Raw genomic sequence first — 18,554 nt, forward strand, 5'->3', positions numbered from 1 at the left:
GGTAAAGATCTAACTATATATCTTGAATCTAACTTGAGAATTCTATTCCAAAAATGTTCTACTTATTTTCTCTTATTTTAAACACATTTCAATTAGTTAATGCATATAATGTATAAGATATAGAATTAAGAACCCAACATTAAAAATGATCAGAATTATCAGAAACGTCTCTAAGAATAAAAAGGATTATTTTTCTTTAATGAATAAGCTTGCCACTTGCATGAGTTTTTAAAACACATTTTATATACCTTTAAATCTCCTGTGTAAAATAAAATATATTGCTAATTCAATAATAAACCAGATGAAAGAAGCTCAAGATTTTTTTTCCCCCAAATTGGGAAAATGTAGATGTTATTATGATTACTCCCATCAAAAGTTAACATTTGCTCCTTCCTTAATATTTGCATATCCACCAATCCAGAACAACTCCTTCAGGACTCTCAAAAATTTTTTTTTTTTTTCTGAGACGGAGCCTCAAGCTGTCCCCCTGGGTAGAGTGCCATGGCTTCACTGCTCACAGCAACCTCCAACTCCTGGGCTCAAGCGAGTCTCCTGCCTCAGCCTCCCAAGTAGCTGGGACTACAGGCGCCCTCCACAACGCCTTTTTGGTTGCAGCCATCATTGTTGTTTGGCAGGCCCGGGATGGGGATTCGAACCTGCCACCTTAGGTGTATGTGGCTGGCGCCTTAGCCGCTTGAGCCACAGGCGCCAAGCCGAGGACTCTCAAATTTTGACCTTTTCTACAAACACATACCCTCCTATCCTGGATGTTAGAAATCCAAGGATTATTTTTTCCCAAAGATCTTGTATAAGAAAAAAACAAGCATAAATATCGGCAAAGGAAGGAACCACACAGAAGCACAAAAGCAACTGAGGCATTTTTTTTTTTTTTAAATTACATGCCACCTTAATCAGGCATGGTATGTGGAAGATAGTGACTGACTCCTTTTGTTGCCTTCCAATCACTCACTCTATGCTGGTAAAACCAGGAAGATATAAGCAGGGAGAGAAAGTTGTTCACATGAGAAAGACTGATCAGCTATACCTTACCGAGAAACCTCAGAAAACTAACCACCTAATTCAAGCATGCAAGTTACCACATGCCCAGGGCACATGAGAGATATGAAAACATGCCTTTAAAAAAAATTAAAATTTGGCTTTCATTCTACTACTTCTAGGTTAGGTTTTCCAGAACTGTGTGTTGAGAGCATCTAGCAGTTAACAAAGAGGATGGGCAAAGCAACAAAAGGTTAAGTGTTAACAAGAGTTTCACAGATCCAGTTGCTAAATGTTACCGGTGATTTAACTGTACTTGCAAAGCTGAATTAGACACAGACATCATCAGCTGTGAAAGAGATTTTTTCTCTATTTCTTTCTTTTTCCTTTCATTAAATCCTCCCCAAATTAACAAATTGAACAGGATATCTTATTGACCCTATCAAAAATACAGGTATTTTTTATTTCCAAAGCCTTCAGGAAAATATCTTTCTTGGTAGAATGTTTTAAACTATGAAAATCTAAATGGAGAAAAAAAATCAGACAAATCTAGGATGAATATGGAAAAATAAAAAGGCTTAGGCTTTCTGATCCAAGAGTGTAAAATCACACAAATTGAGAATTAACGTAACTACATGAGCTACAACTATCCAGAGAATAGTTTTGTAATGTTTTTCCTAAGAATTTAGAGGAAAATTATCCTTAACTACTAAAGCAAGTTTTCTTTTTTAATTCCTTATTCCAACGTTATCTCAGAATATCAAAATAAACTTTCCTTCAAACTTTTAACCATCCTGTTCTAATTCCTATTTTTATAATGAAAATTAAAAAAAAATAATAAGTCGGGTTTGAGAATTGCACTTAAAAATTCTCACAGTATAAATAATAGAAGGAAAATTTAATCACATTGGGGTTTTTGTAATGTAGAAACAGCTCTTCAGCAGTTTGCTGAAAACTGTTAAAGTTTTGGAGTAAAATATATTCTGCGAAATCAAACACCAGTTAAAGTAGAAAAATAAAGTCTAGTTTAATAAAGTGGTAACTGTCTTGGGAACAACTGATGCCATTTGAAAACTAGAAAAATACTCACCTATAGGGTGTCTTGGATTGGTGGATGTGCAAGGTGTAGTAGAAAACAGAAAAACTGTTATAGAGAAAAAAAGACAGTAGGCCAAATTACTGAACCAACCGTTTCAAAATAATTCTGACATGACCACTACTCTTGCAAAAGTAAAATGAACAAACACCAGGGTATGTGACCTGTTCATTTTGATTCTTTATTAAAACAATATACTCCATTTCCTTCTGGCCTCCTTCTTGCCACAGATATCACAGTCACTTAATTTTTTTAAAACTTTCTTTACTTCAAAAAAAAAAAAAAAAAACACAAACTACTTCCTCTGAATATTAAAGATGGTATAGGCAAAAGTAAGGCCAACAAGGGAGCACTAATAGTATAAACTGCTGTATATTTTTTAATTAAGAATTTATAGCCCCATAACAAGTCATTTTCTTCAAAAATTGGAAATTGGAAAAATTTAAACACAAATTTGAATGAAACAAAAATCTCAAAGCTAGTATAGCTTCCCCCTTGCCCAAAAGGGGCTATATGGGAAGATGAAAACTTTGTTATCAAGAAGCTTCTAGAATTTGTCTTGGTCATTTAACAGTATTAGAAATGTATTACTAAAATGACAAAACACCAGTAAAAGAAAATCTTGAGACAACATTCTCAATTTTCATCGAAAGTAAAAATTTGGCTGGCATGGCGCCTCATGCCTATAGTCCTCCACACTAGGAGGCTAAGGTGGAAGGATCACTTGAACCCAGAAGTCTGAGAATGCAGTGTGATGTGATTATGCCACTACACTCCAGCCTGCATGACAGAATAAGACCCTGTCTCTAAAAGAAAGTTTTTTAATAAGAAAATAAAAAACACAAGTTTAATTCCTTGTGCCATGCTATCGTAAATTACTAAAATAAACAACTCCATTGCTGATCACTTTATTCCACTTATTTTATTCCATTTAGCTAAGGTTTATTGAGCAGTTTCTGTGAAAAGAAGGCACTATCTGGATTCTAAAGGTTAAGGATTCAAGAAATAGGTGCAAATTTCTTTACATGCATAGAATATCAGCCTGTTATAAAATATCTCTATAACATCTAGTTAATGAACTATCACAGTAACACAAATCAATATTTTATGAAAATTAAATCACTCAAATTCTTTTTTTGAAATTTTCATTCCCAAGGACTTCAAGAATATCAGTGTTATATAATCTAGACAAGATTGATTTAATTTGGTTACAACTAAAAAAAAAGTTGCTATAGAAAACCCTAGATACCCATGTGATCAAACATAAAAGGATCCAATATACACTAACTGCTTACAGAGAAAACCAGAAGTCCTTCAGCACAAACACAAGAACATCCCAAGTATGCATATAGGTAAGTATGTTAATTCCTTAATGTAGCTTAAGCAAGAAGGATTTTCCCTGAGATTTTCAGATACGATTCCTTTCTTTTACCAAAAAAGACCTTATGAAATCATTCATACAACCTAATGCCTACACTCCGAAGCTTTTGACAGACCATGTATAAGTTAATTTGATCATGACTCTCCACTAAACATGTAAAATGTAGCATTCATAAGTCTCTTCATCTCCTGCCTTGTTGTGAGGCTTAATAATTACTGTAAACTTAAGGGGCAACCATAAATCTTCACCCTTTTCCATTCTTCTTCCAGAACCTTTGGAAGACTATGAAAAGCCCAGCAACATACATGTGCACATACACAGCTATGTTATGAATTCGGCATTTGTTTCAGTAATATATGTCCAACTAGAATCCAGTGACCAACTGAAGTACAAGCAGTCCTGGGTTATGAGTGAGATACATTCCAGGAATGTCTTTAGGTCAGATTTATATGTAACTCAGATCCCTGATGACTAGTGTATATATATATGGTGGTAGTACTAATAATAACACTACTATAATGGTACATATGTGGTAATAATAATAGTGTAATGATCTAATAATACCACTGTACTGTAATAAGTTACAGAAACTATTGTGCTCTTTTCTTTTAAGTCAAACAGAACATAAAAACAAGCTCATACAAAAAAGTTTACATAGGAGATAGGAAAAATTTCAAAAGACTCACTTAATGCTGCATCAATGGGAGGCTAATAGGAACATTCCACTTATTTTCATCTTCTAACAAATAAATAATAATCTTTCCATTTCAACCATTAATCCACTACGCTGCTCAGTAATAAATGACACTTTCATTGAAGCCTGCCTTTTACATGTTCCATTACTCTCACTTTATCCCTTGTAATTCTTCTGATAGGTGAGTGACTGAAACCTAATGCTTTCCCAATGAATGATGGCATTAGGCTTTTCTCTACATGCTTTATTATTTCTATTTTCGTTTCCCTTATATCACCTTTCTCTTTGTTGCAGGCTCACTTAGACTTGCAGTGGATTTTCACACTGGAGGCATGGTCATAAAAATAAACACAGACTAACAAAATAAAAAAGTTAAGATGAAAGTGATGCTATACATAACAACAGTATGAAGAATGAGAGTTACCACCAGCATGAATGTGCTGTGCCAACAGACTGTTTACATGTGTGATTTGTTTACAAGTGAGGAAGAAACTCGTTTCCAAATTATTATTTAATTATTTAAATTTAAATTATCCTTACAGGGAGCCTTGGGAGCCCACTTAGTAAGCACAGAATGCCATAAGTCAGGCTGTCCATAACCTGGGGAGTGCCTGTACTATTATCTCAGTGTGATTTACTGAAGATTTCTAGCGCTCATCACCAAGTTAGTGAATCAGAATCTGTGGGTATGAAGCCAGGAAATCAGAAATTTTAGTAAATACAGTGAGGTGATTCTTATCCACACTAAATTTTAAGAAACAACAAAAAAGCCCTAGAGTAGACATCAATTCCTTTGCCATTTTTCACTCCAACTGGTATTAATCAATAGCTAAGTAGCCAGGCGTTGTAAAGGTGCCTGTAGTCCTAGCTACTTGGGGATTGAGGCAAGAAAATCACTTGAATTAGAGGTGCTTTGAGCTATGATACTACAGCACTCTACTGAGGGCAACATAATGAGACTCTGTCTCAAAAAAAAAAAAAATCAATAGCTAAGGCAGACAGAAGGAGAAAAGGAAGCTCTATCATATACATGCTTGTTAACAGAATATATGTTTTACAGAACAGACATACAATTAGACATGGTCTCCACAGTATACAGAATACCAAGTAGGGTTCTTACCACTTTCTACCTTATGACACATATAAATAAAGCCCTTTTAAAATGCTAAGACTTTTTCCCTTTTTTTTTTTTTTTTGGCAGTTTTTGGCTGGGCCAGGTTTGAACCCACCACTTCTGGTATATGGGGCCGGTGCCCTACTCCTTGAGCCACAGGTGCCACCCAAGACTTCTTCCCTTTAAGACTGCCTTTCATGTGCATGTTACACTATTAAATGCCCAAATTAATTGATATTAAGTATCTTAGAGCCTGGAAAAAAGAGAAAAACCAGCAAAAATAACTTGCCACAGACTGAACCCTTATATTCCACATTCAGAGACAACCCAGACTATAGGTGGACTAGCTCCCAAGACAGGTTAAGGCAAAGAAGAAGAAAAAAAAGAAATATAGAAAAAAAGAGAAGGGTTTTTTAAATTTTTCCAGCATTATAGCACCTGACTCATGCTTCCTCTTCCCTAAGACTTTTAAACCCACTTATAACCAAGCTTGCCAGACTTTACCAATTATTTAAAAATTTCTCAGTATCATCATATAACAGGCTCTTTTTGGAGAATTTGTTACAAAAGACAGTGTTATATTTGTGGATTTAAAATAACTTAAAATATGCACTTAAGATAGAAATAATCAGGGATTAACCAAGACAGTCTATCTGGTGTCCAGCCAGTGTTCAGAAGAGTCTGAATTTCAGCTATCACTAAAACACAAGTTCTCACTCAGGTCCTGGCAGATTGGACATACAAGTGGTGGTCACTCAAGAACAAGCCCTACTTCTAGCCTGGAAGCTCTTAGACATAAAGTGAGAAGATGAGATGTCTTGATGTACTAGAGTAAGTAGAATACAATTAAAACATCATGTGTTTTTGTTGTTTTCTACTTCAAAGCAGTATCTTTCTCCATTCTCCCCATCAATACAAAAAAGTAGTAAAATCCAAGAAATATAAAAAGATTAAAGTATGAAGTTAGAATTCAAATTTAGCCAATTCAGAATCATGCCAAGCAAAAATCAGAAAGCAGCCTAGAATTCCAATGTCATCAGCATATACTTTACTACAATACTTCCTAAATGTTCCTTTAACTACACGGGATGAATATTAAACCAGTAATATGTTTGTAAATATGCACACAATATTAGCAATAAATTACAGATAGTAAGATTCCTCTCACTTTGAAAATGTTTCTCTTTGAAAGTGCTTTTATCTTTACTATGCTCGATGTAGTCCAATATAAATGTAAAAATAAGATGAAAATTTCCAAACAGTATGGCAGAGCATAAACTAAAAAGACAAAATTTGCACATTCCCTAGTATTCCAAAGTCCTACTCCCCAAGCCAAAGCAACCATTACTAAAACTTTTTTCTGATTCTTGCTTTTTTCACGAATATCTCTTTCAAATTTCTTTATCAGCACAAGCAAATCTACCTCAATCTTATTAGTGGTTTCATGGTATTTATACTTTGTATGCCAAGATGTGCCATAATTTATTTTAGCCAGTCCCATATTCAGTCTGTGTGTTTTTAAGTTTTGTTTGGCAATTATACAGAATGCCATAATAAATATCCTTATATGAATACTTGTATCTAACATATCTTTAGGAAGAATGTAAAAGTCCTGAGTCAAGGCTGGGTGTGGGTGTCAACTCTATAATCCCAGCACTTTGGAAGGCTGGCTACGGGTGTTTGGTGAGCACTGTATGTCAAGCCTATTTAATTTATTTTAATAACATGTAACAGCCTTGTGGCACTATTATCTCCATTTCATAGATGAGAAAATTAAGGCTCAAAGAAATTAAGCAACTTGTTTCCAAGTTCACAACTAAAAAGCAAAGTAGCTGAGATTTTAATCTGTGTGATGTGACTTGAGTCCACACTCTGAATTGAAGAAGTAGAGTAGGGTAAAAAAAATCCCTAACTTGTGGTTAGGGCCTGACACGAGATCACCTTTATTAAAAACTGCCCGGGCTCGGCGCCTATAGCTCAACCGGCTAAGGCACCAGCCACGTACACCTAAGGTGGCGGGTTCGAATCCCCAGCCCGGACCCGCCAAACAACAATGACGGCTGCAACCAAAAAATAGCCGGGCATTGTGGCGGGCGCCTGTGGTCCCAGCTGCTTGGGAGGCGGAGGCAAGAAACTCGCTTGAGCCCAGGAGTTGGAGGTTGCTGTGAGCTGTAATGCCACGGCACTCTGCCCAGGGGGACAGCTTGAGGCTCTGTCTCAAAAAAAAAAAAAAAAAAAAAAAAACTGCCCCAAATCCTCTTGCAAGGGAAGTGACTAGTCCCAGGGAATGTGGCCTACCTCCAGGTACAGAGAACAGGAGGGAGCTGAGGCCTGGCCCATTTCAAAGGCTGGGTCAAGGATCCTGAGTGAGGAACACAGTACCCAGGATGCCTGAAGCCAGAGAAGAGAGGTCTGGGGTGCCTACACTCAAGGGTGTTAGAAGTGCAACCTTCAGGGCGCTATGCAAAAAGGGCCCCGCAGTGGGATTTCAGGCACTTTGAATTGGGCCGAGACTACAGAGCTTACCTGCTGAAGGTCTGCGTGGGCCTGGCCGTGTAACCTCTAGTCTCCCCTCCTGTTTTGTACCCCATTATTGTTTAATCTTTGTGTTCTCTTGTGTGCACAGCCTTTTACTGTATACAGTGGCCTTTCCACTTTCATTTTGTCAGATCCACCTGACAGGCTCAGAGGCGGCAGGAGATGGCCAGTCTCTGTGAATTTAGAGTACCTAAAGAAAGGCACCCTTTTTCCTCTAAAGCTCCACCTCTGATTAACACAACATAATCATTAGTACAAAGTCACCACAAATACTGTAGCCAGGCATGGTACCATCTATGCAGAAGGCACTATGAAGTATTCACTGATATATTCCCATTCTGAATCCCCAAACTTTCTTGTTCCTCCAGCAGTTCACTCCCAACCCAAGGATCTCCAGTAATAATTTCTAAATCATGTGAGTTGAGAAGCCATGATGAAAATGTTGACAAATTAAATTTAACTGATACCTAAGGCAGAGAAACCAGCTAAGCTTTGCCACTGATTCACATGTAGTATGCATGTGTATATTTATGTATATTCACTAGAAGTACAGTCATATACAGGGATCCATGCTCAAAAAATGTTTAACTGCCTGATCAAACATATTTAGAATTCATCTATGTAGAACATTCTACCTCTTGCTTCATAGGCTGGTGATCCGAAGACTGAAATAACAAAATTCTTGGGGTTTTTTGCTGTTTTCTTTTTTTCCAGTTTTTGGCTGGGGCCAGGATTGAACCTGCCACCTCTGGTATATGGGACCAGTGCCCTACTCCTTGAGCCACAGGCGCTGCCCACAACAAAATTCTTAAGCTTTTAGTTTATAAAATAGGCTTCTGAGATCTCAAGGCAAAGCTTTTAGTTTCAGACAACAAAGTTTTAAAGTCTATAAGCTTGGTTTGAAAGCCAAATGTCAAATCCCTAAAGATATATTACATCGGGAATATGGAAGAATAGTCCCATTCTACCCTTCTGTAATAAAGATGCCCTCTTCCTCCTAATCAAGAGAAGATTGGGGATATTAGGAGAGGTAGAGGGCCTCAGGTCTGGGCTTTGACACAGATAACTCCTGATGAGAAGTCTCTAGCCTTTAGCTGTGAAATAAACAAATAAGGCTGTCTTTCATTTATTCAAAAGTCCTCCCAAGTGAATTTTAGCTTTTTTCTTGTAAGCCCTATACATTAATTGTTTCAGTTAATTCCTACGTAAATTTAGCTGCTATTTTAAATGTGATCTCTTCTTCCAGTATGTTTCTCAATTGCTACAGTTTGTATAAAAGAACACTATCAATTTTAGAATACTAACTTGCATAATCCTTTTATTGTCCCTAATAATTTTTTAGCTGACACTGTAAGTTTTCTACATCAATCATATCATGGGCAAATATTTATTACTTAAAGGCATCCTAATATTTATACTTCTCAATGTCTAACTAAATCAATCGCACATGCCCTAATAATGGTACTGTGTTTCCCTGAAAATAAGACCTACCCAAAAAATAACCCCTAGCGGAATTTCTATGCATTTGTTAAATATAAGCCCTACCCCGTAATAAGACCTAGTGGTGGTGGGTGGTGCCTGTGGCTCAAGGAGTAGGGCGCCAGCCCCATATGCCAGAGGTGGCGAGTTCAAACCCAGCCCCAGCCAAAAGCAAAAAAAAAGATGTGGTGGGCGTGGCTATGCAGCATATCTACATAGCCACGCCATGCATTTTGGCGTGGAGCCGTAAGGAAGACTGGAATACCTTTTTATCTGCCACAGCTCCTTTCTCCGAGCAGTTCGCACTTGCACGGGTGCGTGTAACCGCGGTCGCAGGCATCCTATTGCGCATGTGCCAACAGCTAAGGGAAAGAAGTTCACGCATCACTAGCGCCAGCCTCACCAACAAGGTCGGCTCCCCCGTCAGGTTGCAGAAGATGATTTAATCGTGTTTGAATAAATGTAGATTGTTGTATTATACTTAATAAAAATAAGATATCCTCTGAAAATAAGCCTCAGTGTATCTTCTTGAGAAAAAATAAATATGAGACAGTGTCTTATTTTCGGGGAAACACGGTCTATTAGTCTTTGGAGATGGTGCTAGATTCTATTTGTAGGAATTTATGATCTCACCTAAGTGAGATTAATCTACAAATCTCTTTGCATTTCTTTGAAAGGTTTGATATTGCTATTATTGAGGATTTTGTAGCTTTCCTATGCTTTGAAACAGTTTAACTAGTATCAAAATGATCTTTTAAGAATGAAATAACTCACTTGTGAAACCACCTAAGTTTGGTGCTTTTAAGACACTTGTTTAGGCTCAGCGCCTGTGGCTCAAGTGGCTAAGGCGCCAGCCACATACACCTAAGGTGGCAGGTTTGAATCCAGCCCGGACCCACCAAACAACAATGATGGCTGCAACCAAAAAATAGCTGGGCGTTGTGGTGGGTGCCTATGGTCCCAGCTACTTGGGAGGCGGAGGCAGGAGACTCGCTTGAGCCCAGGAGTTGGAGGTTGCTGTGAGCTGTGAAGCCACAGCACTCTACCCAGGGGGATAGCTTGAGGCTCTGTCTCAAAAAAAAAAAAAAAAAAAATAAAAAAAGACACTTGTTCAATTTCCTCTTCCATGGTCATTGTCTAGATTCTCTCTTCTCTGGGGTCAATTTTAATTTATATTTTCCCAGTAAATCGTTTGGGTTTATTTTAACTGATACTTAATATTTCCCTTACTTGCATACAACTTGCAATAATTTCACCTCACTACAAAGGAAAAATATAACCAAACAGATAAATCAACATGAGTGAAAACACAGCCAGGATAAGTTAAATGTATCAAACGAGTGGCAAAATACTAGTATACAGCTTTTTGTTGGAGGGATGGGAGGGTGGGAGGGTGGGAGGGTGTTGGTGGTGGAAAGAAACCTTTAAACAGGGCTTTAAAAGTAGGTACATGTTGGTAGGGTGTTTATATCCAGAGTACTGTAACACTGAAATTAAATTGACAGTGCTATGAACTCCTTTAAAAACACATATTTCTTGGTTCGGTGCCCATGTTCAGTGGTTAGGGCACCAGCCACATACACAGGGGCTGGTGAGTTCAAACCCGGCCTGGGCCTGCTAAACAACAGTAACAACTATAACAAAAAATAGCCAGTTGTTGTGGCGGGCACCTGTAGTCCCAGCTATTCGGGAGGCTGAGGCAAGAGAATCACCTCAGCCCAAGAGTTTAAGGTTGCTGTGAGCTGTGATACTACAGCACTCTACCCAGGTGACAGCTTGGGACTGTGTCTCAAAAAAAAAAAAAAAAATACATATTTCTTATTATGATGTAGACAATGATTTTCAATTAGATAATTACAGAATATGTATTAAGTATTTTTTAAATGTCCCTGAAGAAAGCCAACAAAACTATATATGTCTTTAGTATTATCACTCCAGTTATCTAAACTAAAAGTAGGCTAAATTCCCAAGGACAAAGTGGCATTCTTCTCTAATTTTCTTATATTAGATTTCTCACATTATTAAAACATTTAATGAGCACTTACTATGCATCAGACACTGTGTCAGCTACATAAATGGTTCAGACATGGTCCCTCGGTTCAAAAAACATATTCCCCTCATCCCTATTTCCAACATGACACACTTATATGCATGGTTATGTACAAAAACCTCAAGAAACATAGACACTGCCCCACTAGAACTTTGCTTCACAAACCAGCAAATATAAAATAGTTGAGTATCAAATCAAATCAGTTATTAAAAAAATTCCTAATTTTTATATTGATATCACTATTCTATATTAATATTAAATCGTGATATCTCAAATTGGGTATCATCTTCCTTCCTATGATAGGGCTATTAAGTAAAGAGAGAAGTCGAGCACTGCTCTGAGACATCTAGAACAATTTGAAAAGAGGGTCAGAGAAAGGCAATAGAAACTTACTTTCTATAACAGTGGTTCTCAACCTATGGGTCACGACCCACAGGAACTGTATTAAAGGGTCGCAGGATTAGGAAGGTTGAGAACCACTGTTCTATTATGTTTGAAGAAACAGAGTATTACAAGTAAGGAAAGATCATGAGAAAAATAATGAGATCACCTTAAAAATTACTATACATCAAAAGGATCTTTTGCACTAATAGTAGAATGCTTATAAATAACCAATAAAAAATAAATATTCATGTGACTGTTCATTGAAAAAAATCCTATCTGTAAACACAACACACTACTACCAAGACACAAGCAGTAAGAAAGTTGGGAGTACTCTGATAAGGTACAAACCTACCTGTGCACACGATTCTTCAGGTGTTTTGGCACTAACTGAATAAAGTGCTGGGAGGTCTAATCTATGCACAGAGAACCTTTCAAGAGTGTGCAAAACTGCTGGAGCAAGGTGAGAAGTTTGACCTGAGCCTCGTTCTCCAGACAGCAATAATCGTGGCCTGTAAGAGGTTGGCTGATGATATGGTGACCTGTAATACATGTAAGACATAATGATTTGAAAACTACACATACCAAACATCACTATGAAACATAAGCAAAATATTTACATTAAAAGAATGTACTTCCAAATCGGTGGGACCACACCTATGATGCATCTTACAAGGGTACACGTGAAATTTACTAAATGTAGAATATAAATATCTTAACACAATAACTAAGAAAATGCCATGAAGGCTATGTTGACCAGTTTGATGAAAGCATTTCAAATTGTATGTAAAACTAGCACATTGCACCCCACAATTACATTAATGTACACAGCTGTGATTTAATTTAAAAAAAAAAGAAAAAGAAAAGTTTATACAAAGAAAGCTAAAATTAAATCAATTCTTTCAGAAAAGCTAAAACAAAATGAGCCAGGGGAGTGTCACATGTTAACAAGAACAGCAGAGAATATTCTTAATAAAAATTATTAATTTACATAATTCCAATTCAAACAATTAAAACTTTCAAACACACATGCACATACGAACAAATACCCATACAAAAACAGCCTAGCCAGGTGGCTTTCCCACAACTGTAAAACAGATCTGTAAAATGCTAGGATAGTCTAAACCACACTCCCTCAGAACATGAAAGAAAAAATCTGGAGAGGCGGCGCCTATGGCTCAAAGGAGCGCCCTATATACCGGAGGTGGTGGGTTCAGAACCCGGCTCTGGTCAAAAACTGCAAAAAAAAAAGAAAGAAAGAAAGAAAGAAAAAATCTGGAGAAGAAGAGAAACCTTCCAAACGGAACAGCTTGCTATTAAAGAACACATGAAGAAACAAGAAAAGAAAGTAATTCAGCCTCATTTTTAAAATGAAAAACAAGAAAAGGTTATCAATACAAATAATTAAGCCAACATTTCAAAATCAACACCAGGAAACTTCAAATTAAAGACTTAAATTTGTTCAAATTATAGCTTTAAAAAAATTACTTAAAAGTACACATAACACCGTCTCTTCTAACAAACATCCTATTAGACCTACCCAACTGGAGCATTAAGGCCCTTCACCTATGTTGTTAATTATGTAAATGCAAGTAAAGATGGTGTCAGTATTTGAAAACTATTTGTTCTCTTAGTTTAAAATTACATTGGCACTATAAGTGTTTACCCATTATAGTGCACAACAAAAGATGCTTTAACATAAGATGGTAAAAAGTAAAATGTATTGAAAAATCATAAAAATCCAAATTACAGAAGTGTAGACCAATGAGGTTTTTAGAAAATCAAAAGGTTATTTGAGGCCTTTTGATTTGGCCTCAACATGGGTGGGACTGGAATATATTATGCTAAGTAATATAAGCCAGGCATAGACCAGGTGTGGTGGCTCATGCCTATAATCCTAGCACTCTGGGAGGCCGAGGTATGGTGGGTGAATTGCCTGAGCAAACGAGTTCAAGACAAGCCTGAGTCAGAGCAAGACCTCATCTCTAAAACTAGCCAGGCATTGTGGCAGGCATCTGTAGTCCCAGCTACATGGGAGGCTGAGGCAAGAGAATCACTTGAGCCCAAGGATCTGAAGTTGCTATGAGCTGTGATGCCATGGCACTCTACTGAGAACAAAGCGAAACTCTGTCTCAAAGCAACAAAAAAAAGTTATTTGCTTACTTACTGACAATTTCTAATTCAAAATCTCTTTAGTAGCCTTAGAGTCTAAAGTTATCGTCTGATAATTATTATAAATTAAAGTACTGGGCATTATGGTAAATATTTCATTTCTGTAAATTTTACTTCAAATAAAAAGCAATGAAATTGGGACCCAAGGGTTGATTTTCTAAGGATAATCCTTTCCACATCTCTAAACACGTACACACACACACACACAAAATCACACAATCACTATTTTATTTTGTTTTGTTTTTTAATTTTGCTTTCAACTGTCTTTCAATTGTCTTAGTTTGATGTTTTTTTAATTTTCTTTTTTTCTTTTATTTATTTATTTATTTTTTTTTAAATTGAGACAAAGTCTAACTTTGTGGCCCTTGGTACAATGCCGTAGCATCATAGCTCACAGCAACCTCTAACTCTTGGGCTTAAGCAATTCTCTTGCCTCAGCCTCCCAAGTAGCTGGGACTACAGGCGCCCACTACAACGCCCGGCTATTTTTTTTGTGGAGACAGGGTCTCACTCTGGCTCAGGCTGGTCTCAAACCTCTGAGCTCAGGGCAATCCACCCACCTTGGCCTCCCAGAGCGCTGGGATTACAGGCGTGATCCACCATGCCCGGCCCACACAATCACTTTTAAAAAAATAAACAAGCACACAAGATTCTTTTACTTGGGGAAAAAGAACTTAAGTGTTAACCAACCATCACTATACAAAAAGCATACATAATAACATGTTTTCCAGAATTGTGTCTAAACAACAGAAAAACAAAGTCCTCCAGATTATAACCATAAGTAAAAATATACTATAATTCTAACTATTAAAGTATCAAAACCTCACACTAAATTGAAAGAAATTCAATATAAATTACTCACATTGTAAAATGAAGGTAGGGTTTGTGTATAGCAGCAGCTGATGACTGTTTCTTTGGTGATCCTGAGTGACAACTGGTCTCAAAAATTGATAAAGCATTTTCATCTTCACTATCATCTAAAATTAGAGTTTCTATATCTGTTCCAAAAAAGAAAAGATAACCAGATGGGTTATGAGTCATTTAATGGAAGTTCCTTTCCCTACCAAAGCGAAAGCAAATTGCGTTAAAAATCAGTGGCACTAACTAATAAATTATCTGTCAGATTACTATTCCCTGAACTAACTACTAACTGGAGCTAAAACCCCTACTCAGAGTGCAATGCTTAAAACAGCAGTTCTCAACTTGTGGGTCGCAACCCCTTTGGATTGTATTAAAGGTTCGTGGCATTAGGAAGGTTGAGAACCACTGGTTTAAAACCTTACCTCAACTAACACCTAAAGTATGAACAGCTATACTTCATACATGTCTATTGCAAGTGACAATTCATTTGATAAAAAGCAATGCTACATGTTTGGCGGGTATGAGTAAGAATTAAGATTAAAAGAAATCATACCCTTCCAAAACAAACCAAGAAAAAAATAGATGCTTTCTAAAATAATGCAACTAATATTTTAAAAATCTGCTGCTGGGTACAATGTATACAACTCTGGTGAAGGGTACACTAAAAGCACTCATGTCGGCATTATACAATTCATCCATGTAAAAAAAATCACTTATACCCACTAAATCTAATTAAATAAAAAATAATCTAGAAAATAACTGAGACTTTAAGAACGATAATTTCATTTGCAATGAAAGGCTACTTGTCTAAGAAAAAAATATTAAAAGCCAAAACAAGCCAGAATAATGACTAAATAACTAAAAAGCAATTATTAATAATCAAATAAACTTGATTTCTTTTCTCCACTAATTCTTATTATCTAGATTCACTGATCAGAACTAAAACATTCCAGCCTGGCACAGTAACTCACACCTGTAATCCTAGCACTCTAGGAGGGAAAGGTGGGTGGATTGCCTGAACTCAGAAGTTAGAGACCAGCCTGAGCAAAAGTGAGATTCTTCACTCCCTAAAAACAGCTGACATTGTAGCAGGTGCCTGTAGTACCAGCTACTTGGGCAGCTGAGGCAAGAGGATCTCTTGAGTTCAAGTTTGAGGTTGTCATGAGCCATGATGATACCACAGCACTCTGCCCAGAGTGAAAGAGTTAAGACTTTGTCTCTAAAAATAAAATAAGCTCAGCGCCTATAGCTCAGCGGCTAGGGCGCCAGCCAAGTACACTGGAGCTGGCAGGTTCGAATCCAGCCTGGGCCTGCCAAACAACCATGACAACTACAAAAAAAATAGCCGGGTGTTGTGGCGGCTACTTGAAAGGCTGAGGCAAGAGGCTTAAGTCCAAGAGTTGGAGGTTGCTGTGAGCTGTGATGTCACAGCACTCTACCCAGGGTAATAGCTTGACACTCTGTCTCAAAAAATAAAAAAATAAAAAGAACTAAAGCATACTTTATATTTATGGAAAAACATTATAAGAAAATAGACAATAGTGCCTTAAAATGGAGATTCACAAATGGAGAAAAAAGGCTTTCATAATCTCTCAGAAGAAAAGGTATAGGTTTTTATAATTTTTTTTGTTTCTTTTGGGGGTGTTTTTGAGACAGAGTCTCACTTTTTCACCCTCAGTAGAGTGAGGTGACATCATAGCTCACAGCAACCTCAAAGTCTTAGGCTCAAACGATCCTCTTGCCTCAGACTCCCAATTAGCTGAGACTACAGGCACCCACTACAACACCTGGCTATTTTTAGGGAGGGGGTCTCGCACTTGCTAAGGCTGGTCTCAAACTCACGAGCTGAGGCAATCCACCCACTTCACCCTCCCAGAGTACTAGGATTACAGGTAAAGCTAAGTTTTTTGAGAAATTTTGTGGAAAGATACACATTCCTACTTCAGAAAATCAGGAATAAGAAATATACAAATCATAGCATAGTGTCTGGCTCATAGCTACTTAGTGAAATATTTGTTCCTTTCCCTAATCTGCTAAATTTAAGAAATCAAGTAATCCATGTAGTACTTCATGTAAGTCTGTCACTAACAAATTAGCTTCTGAAAAATATATTCATAATGACAGCAAAATTCATTAAGTAATATTTTCTATTTGGTACAGACTACATTCCACATAAGGTGCTAGGATCTGAGGAAATTAAGACAATCAAAAGACATTGGCCAGGTGCAGTGGCTCATGCCTATAATCCTAACACCTTCAGTGGAGGTCAATGCAGGAAGTCTGTTTGAGCCAGGAGTTTGAGACCAGCCTGAGCAAGTGCAAGACCCTGTCTCTATTTAAAAAAAAAAAAAAAGTAGAAAAATGAGCTAGGTGTGGTGGTGCATGCCTATAGTCCCAGTTACAAGGAGGCTGAGGTAGGAGGATTCCTGGCCCAGGAGTTTGGGGTTGCAATGAGACATGAAGACACCACTGCACTCTAGCCCCGATAACAAAGCAAGACACTGTCTTAAAAAAAGATTAAATTCACTAAGTGCAGAGTATAAATGCCTTAACATAATAACTAAGAAAATGCGGTGAAGGCCTATGTTAACCAGTTTAATGAAAATATTTCAAATGGTATATAAAACCAGCACATTGCACCCCATGATTGCATTAATGTACACAGCTATGATTTAATAAAAAAAGAAAAAACAGGGCGGTGCCTGTGGCTCAGTGAGTAGGGTGCTGGCCCCATATACCAAGTGTAGCGGGTTCAAACCCAACCCCAGCCGAACTGCAACCAAAAAATAGCCAGGCGTTGTGGCGGGCGCCTGTAGTCCTAGCTACTCAGGAGGCTGAGGCAAAAGAATCGCTTAAGCTCAGTAGTTGGATGTTGCTGTGAGCTGTGTGACGCCATGGCACTCTACCAAGGGCAACAAAGTGAAACTCTGCCTCAAAAAAAAAAGAAAAAACAAAAACAAAAACAAAAACAAAAACAAAAAGGGCTGTGCCTGTGACTCAAAGAAGTAGAGCACTGGCCCCATATACCAGAGGTGGTGGGTTCAAACCCAGCCCCGGCCAAAAACTGCAAAAAAAAAAAAAAAAAAGACATTACCTTCCTTGCAAAGTTCATGCTCCTTAGTTTGATTTCAACCTAAATTTTAAATTTTTTCCAGTGAGTGATGTTTTTAAAGGTAGTGTTCTAGTTTATCTCAGGACCAAACTACAATCTTGAGGCCTGACAGAATTCAAGACCTTGTACACAGGTTCTTTTTTTTTTTCTGCAGTTTTTGGCCAGGGCCAGGTTTAAACTCACCACCTCCGGTATATGGAGCCGGTGCCCTAGTCCCTTGAGCCACAGGTGCCACCCAAAAAAGGCTTTTTTGTTTGTTTGGATGGTTGGTTGGTTTTTTGGCTGGGACTAGATTTGAACTTGCCACCTCCAGCATATGGGGCTGGTGCCCTACTCATTTGAGCCACAGGCGCTGCCCTGTACACAGGTTCTTATTCACTCCCCTACCGATAGCTTACACTCCCATCAACATAGCACAGTACATAGTACAAGATATACTTGATGAGTTGAATCCAGAAAGGCAATATAGCAACATAGGTAAAAGCAACAGTACTGGAGCAGGCTCCTGGGTTAGGGCAGGCCCCAGAACTTAATGAGTAACATTTGATAAATTAACAGCCTAAGTCTCCTAGTCTCCTCTTATATATACTAAAAATACTTATCCAAAGGTACTGTTATGAGGATTAATAAATGAATGTATGAACAAATGTAAATATATTGCATTATAATATAAACGTAAG

At 37.5% G+C, this 18,554-nt stretch overlaps 1 protein-coding gene across 1 annotated transcript in view; it reads right to left on the reverse strand.

Moving 5' to 3' along the window:
• Nucleotides 1–18,554, reverse strand: part of ATAD2B (ATPase family, AAA domain containing 2B) — a 183,275-nt gene that overhangs the window by 59,092 nt on the left and 105,629 nt on the right. The window contains exons 16-17 of the mRNA XM_023511813.1: nt 14,764–14,899; nt 12,085–12,271 (exon numbers count right to left, since the gene is read on the reverse strand). Coding sequence (XP_023367581.1) covers nt 12,085–12,271; nt 14,764–14,899 — 323 coding nt within the window. The remainder of the gene's footprint in view (nt 1–12,084; nt 12,272–14,763; nt 14,900–18,554) is intronic.

Source organism: Otolemur garnettii, unplaced genomic scaffold, assembly GCF_000181295.1.
Source record: "Otolemur garnettii isolate 467f Iridium unplaced genomic scaffold, OtoGar3 scaffold00022, whole genome shotgun sequence".
Taxonomy (NCBI): domain Eukaryota; kingdom Metazoa; phylum Chordata; class Mammalia; order Primates; family Galagidae; genus Otolemur; species Otolemur garnettii.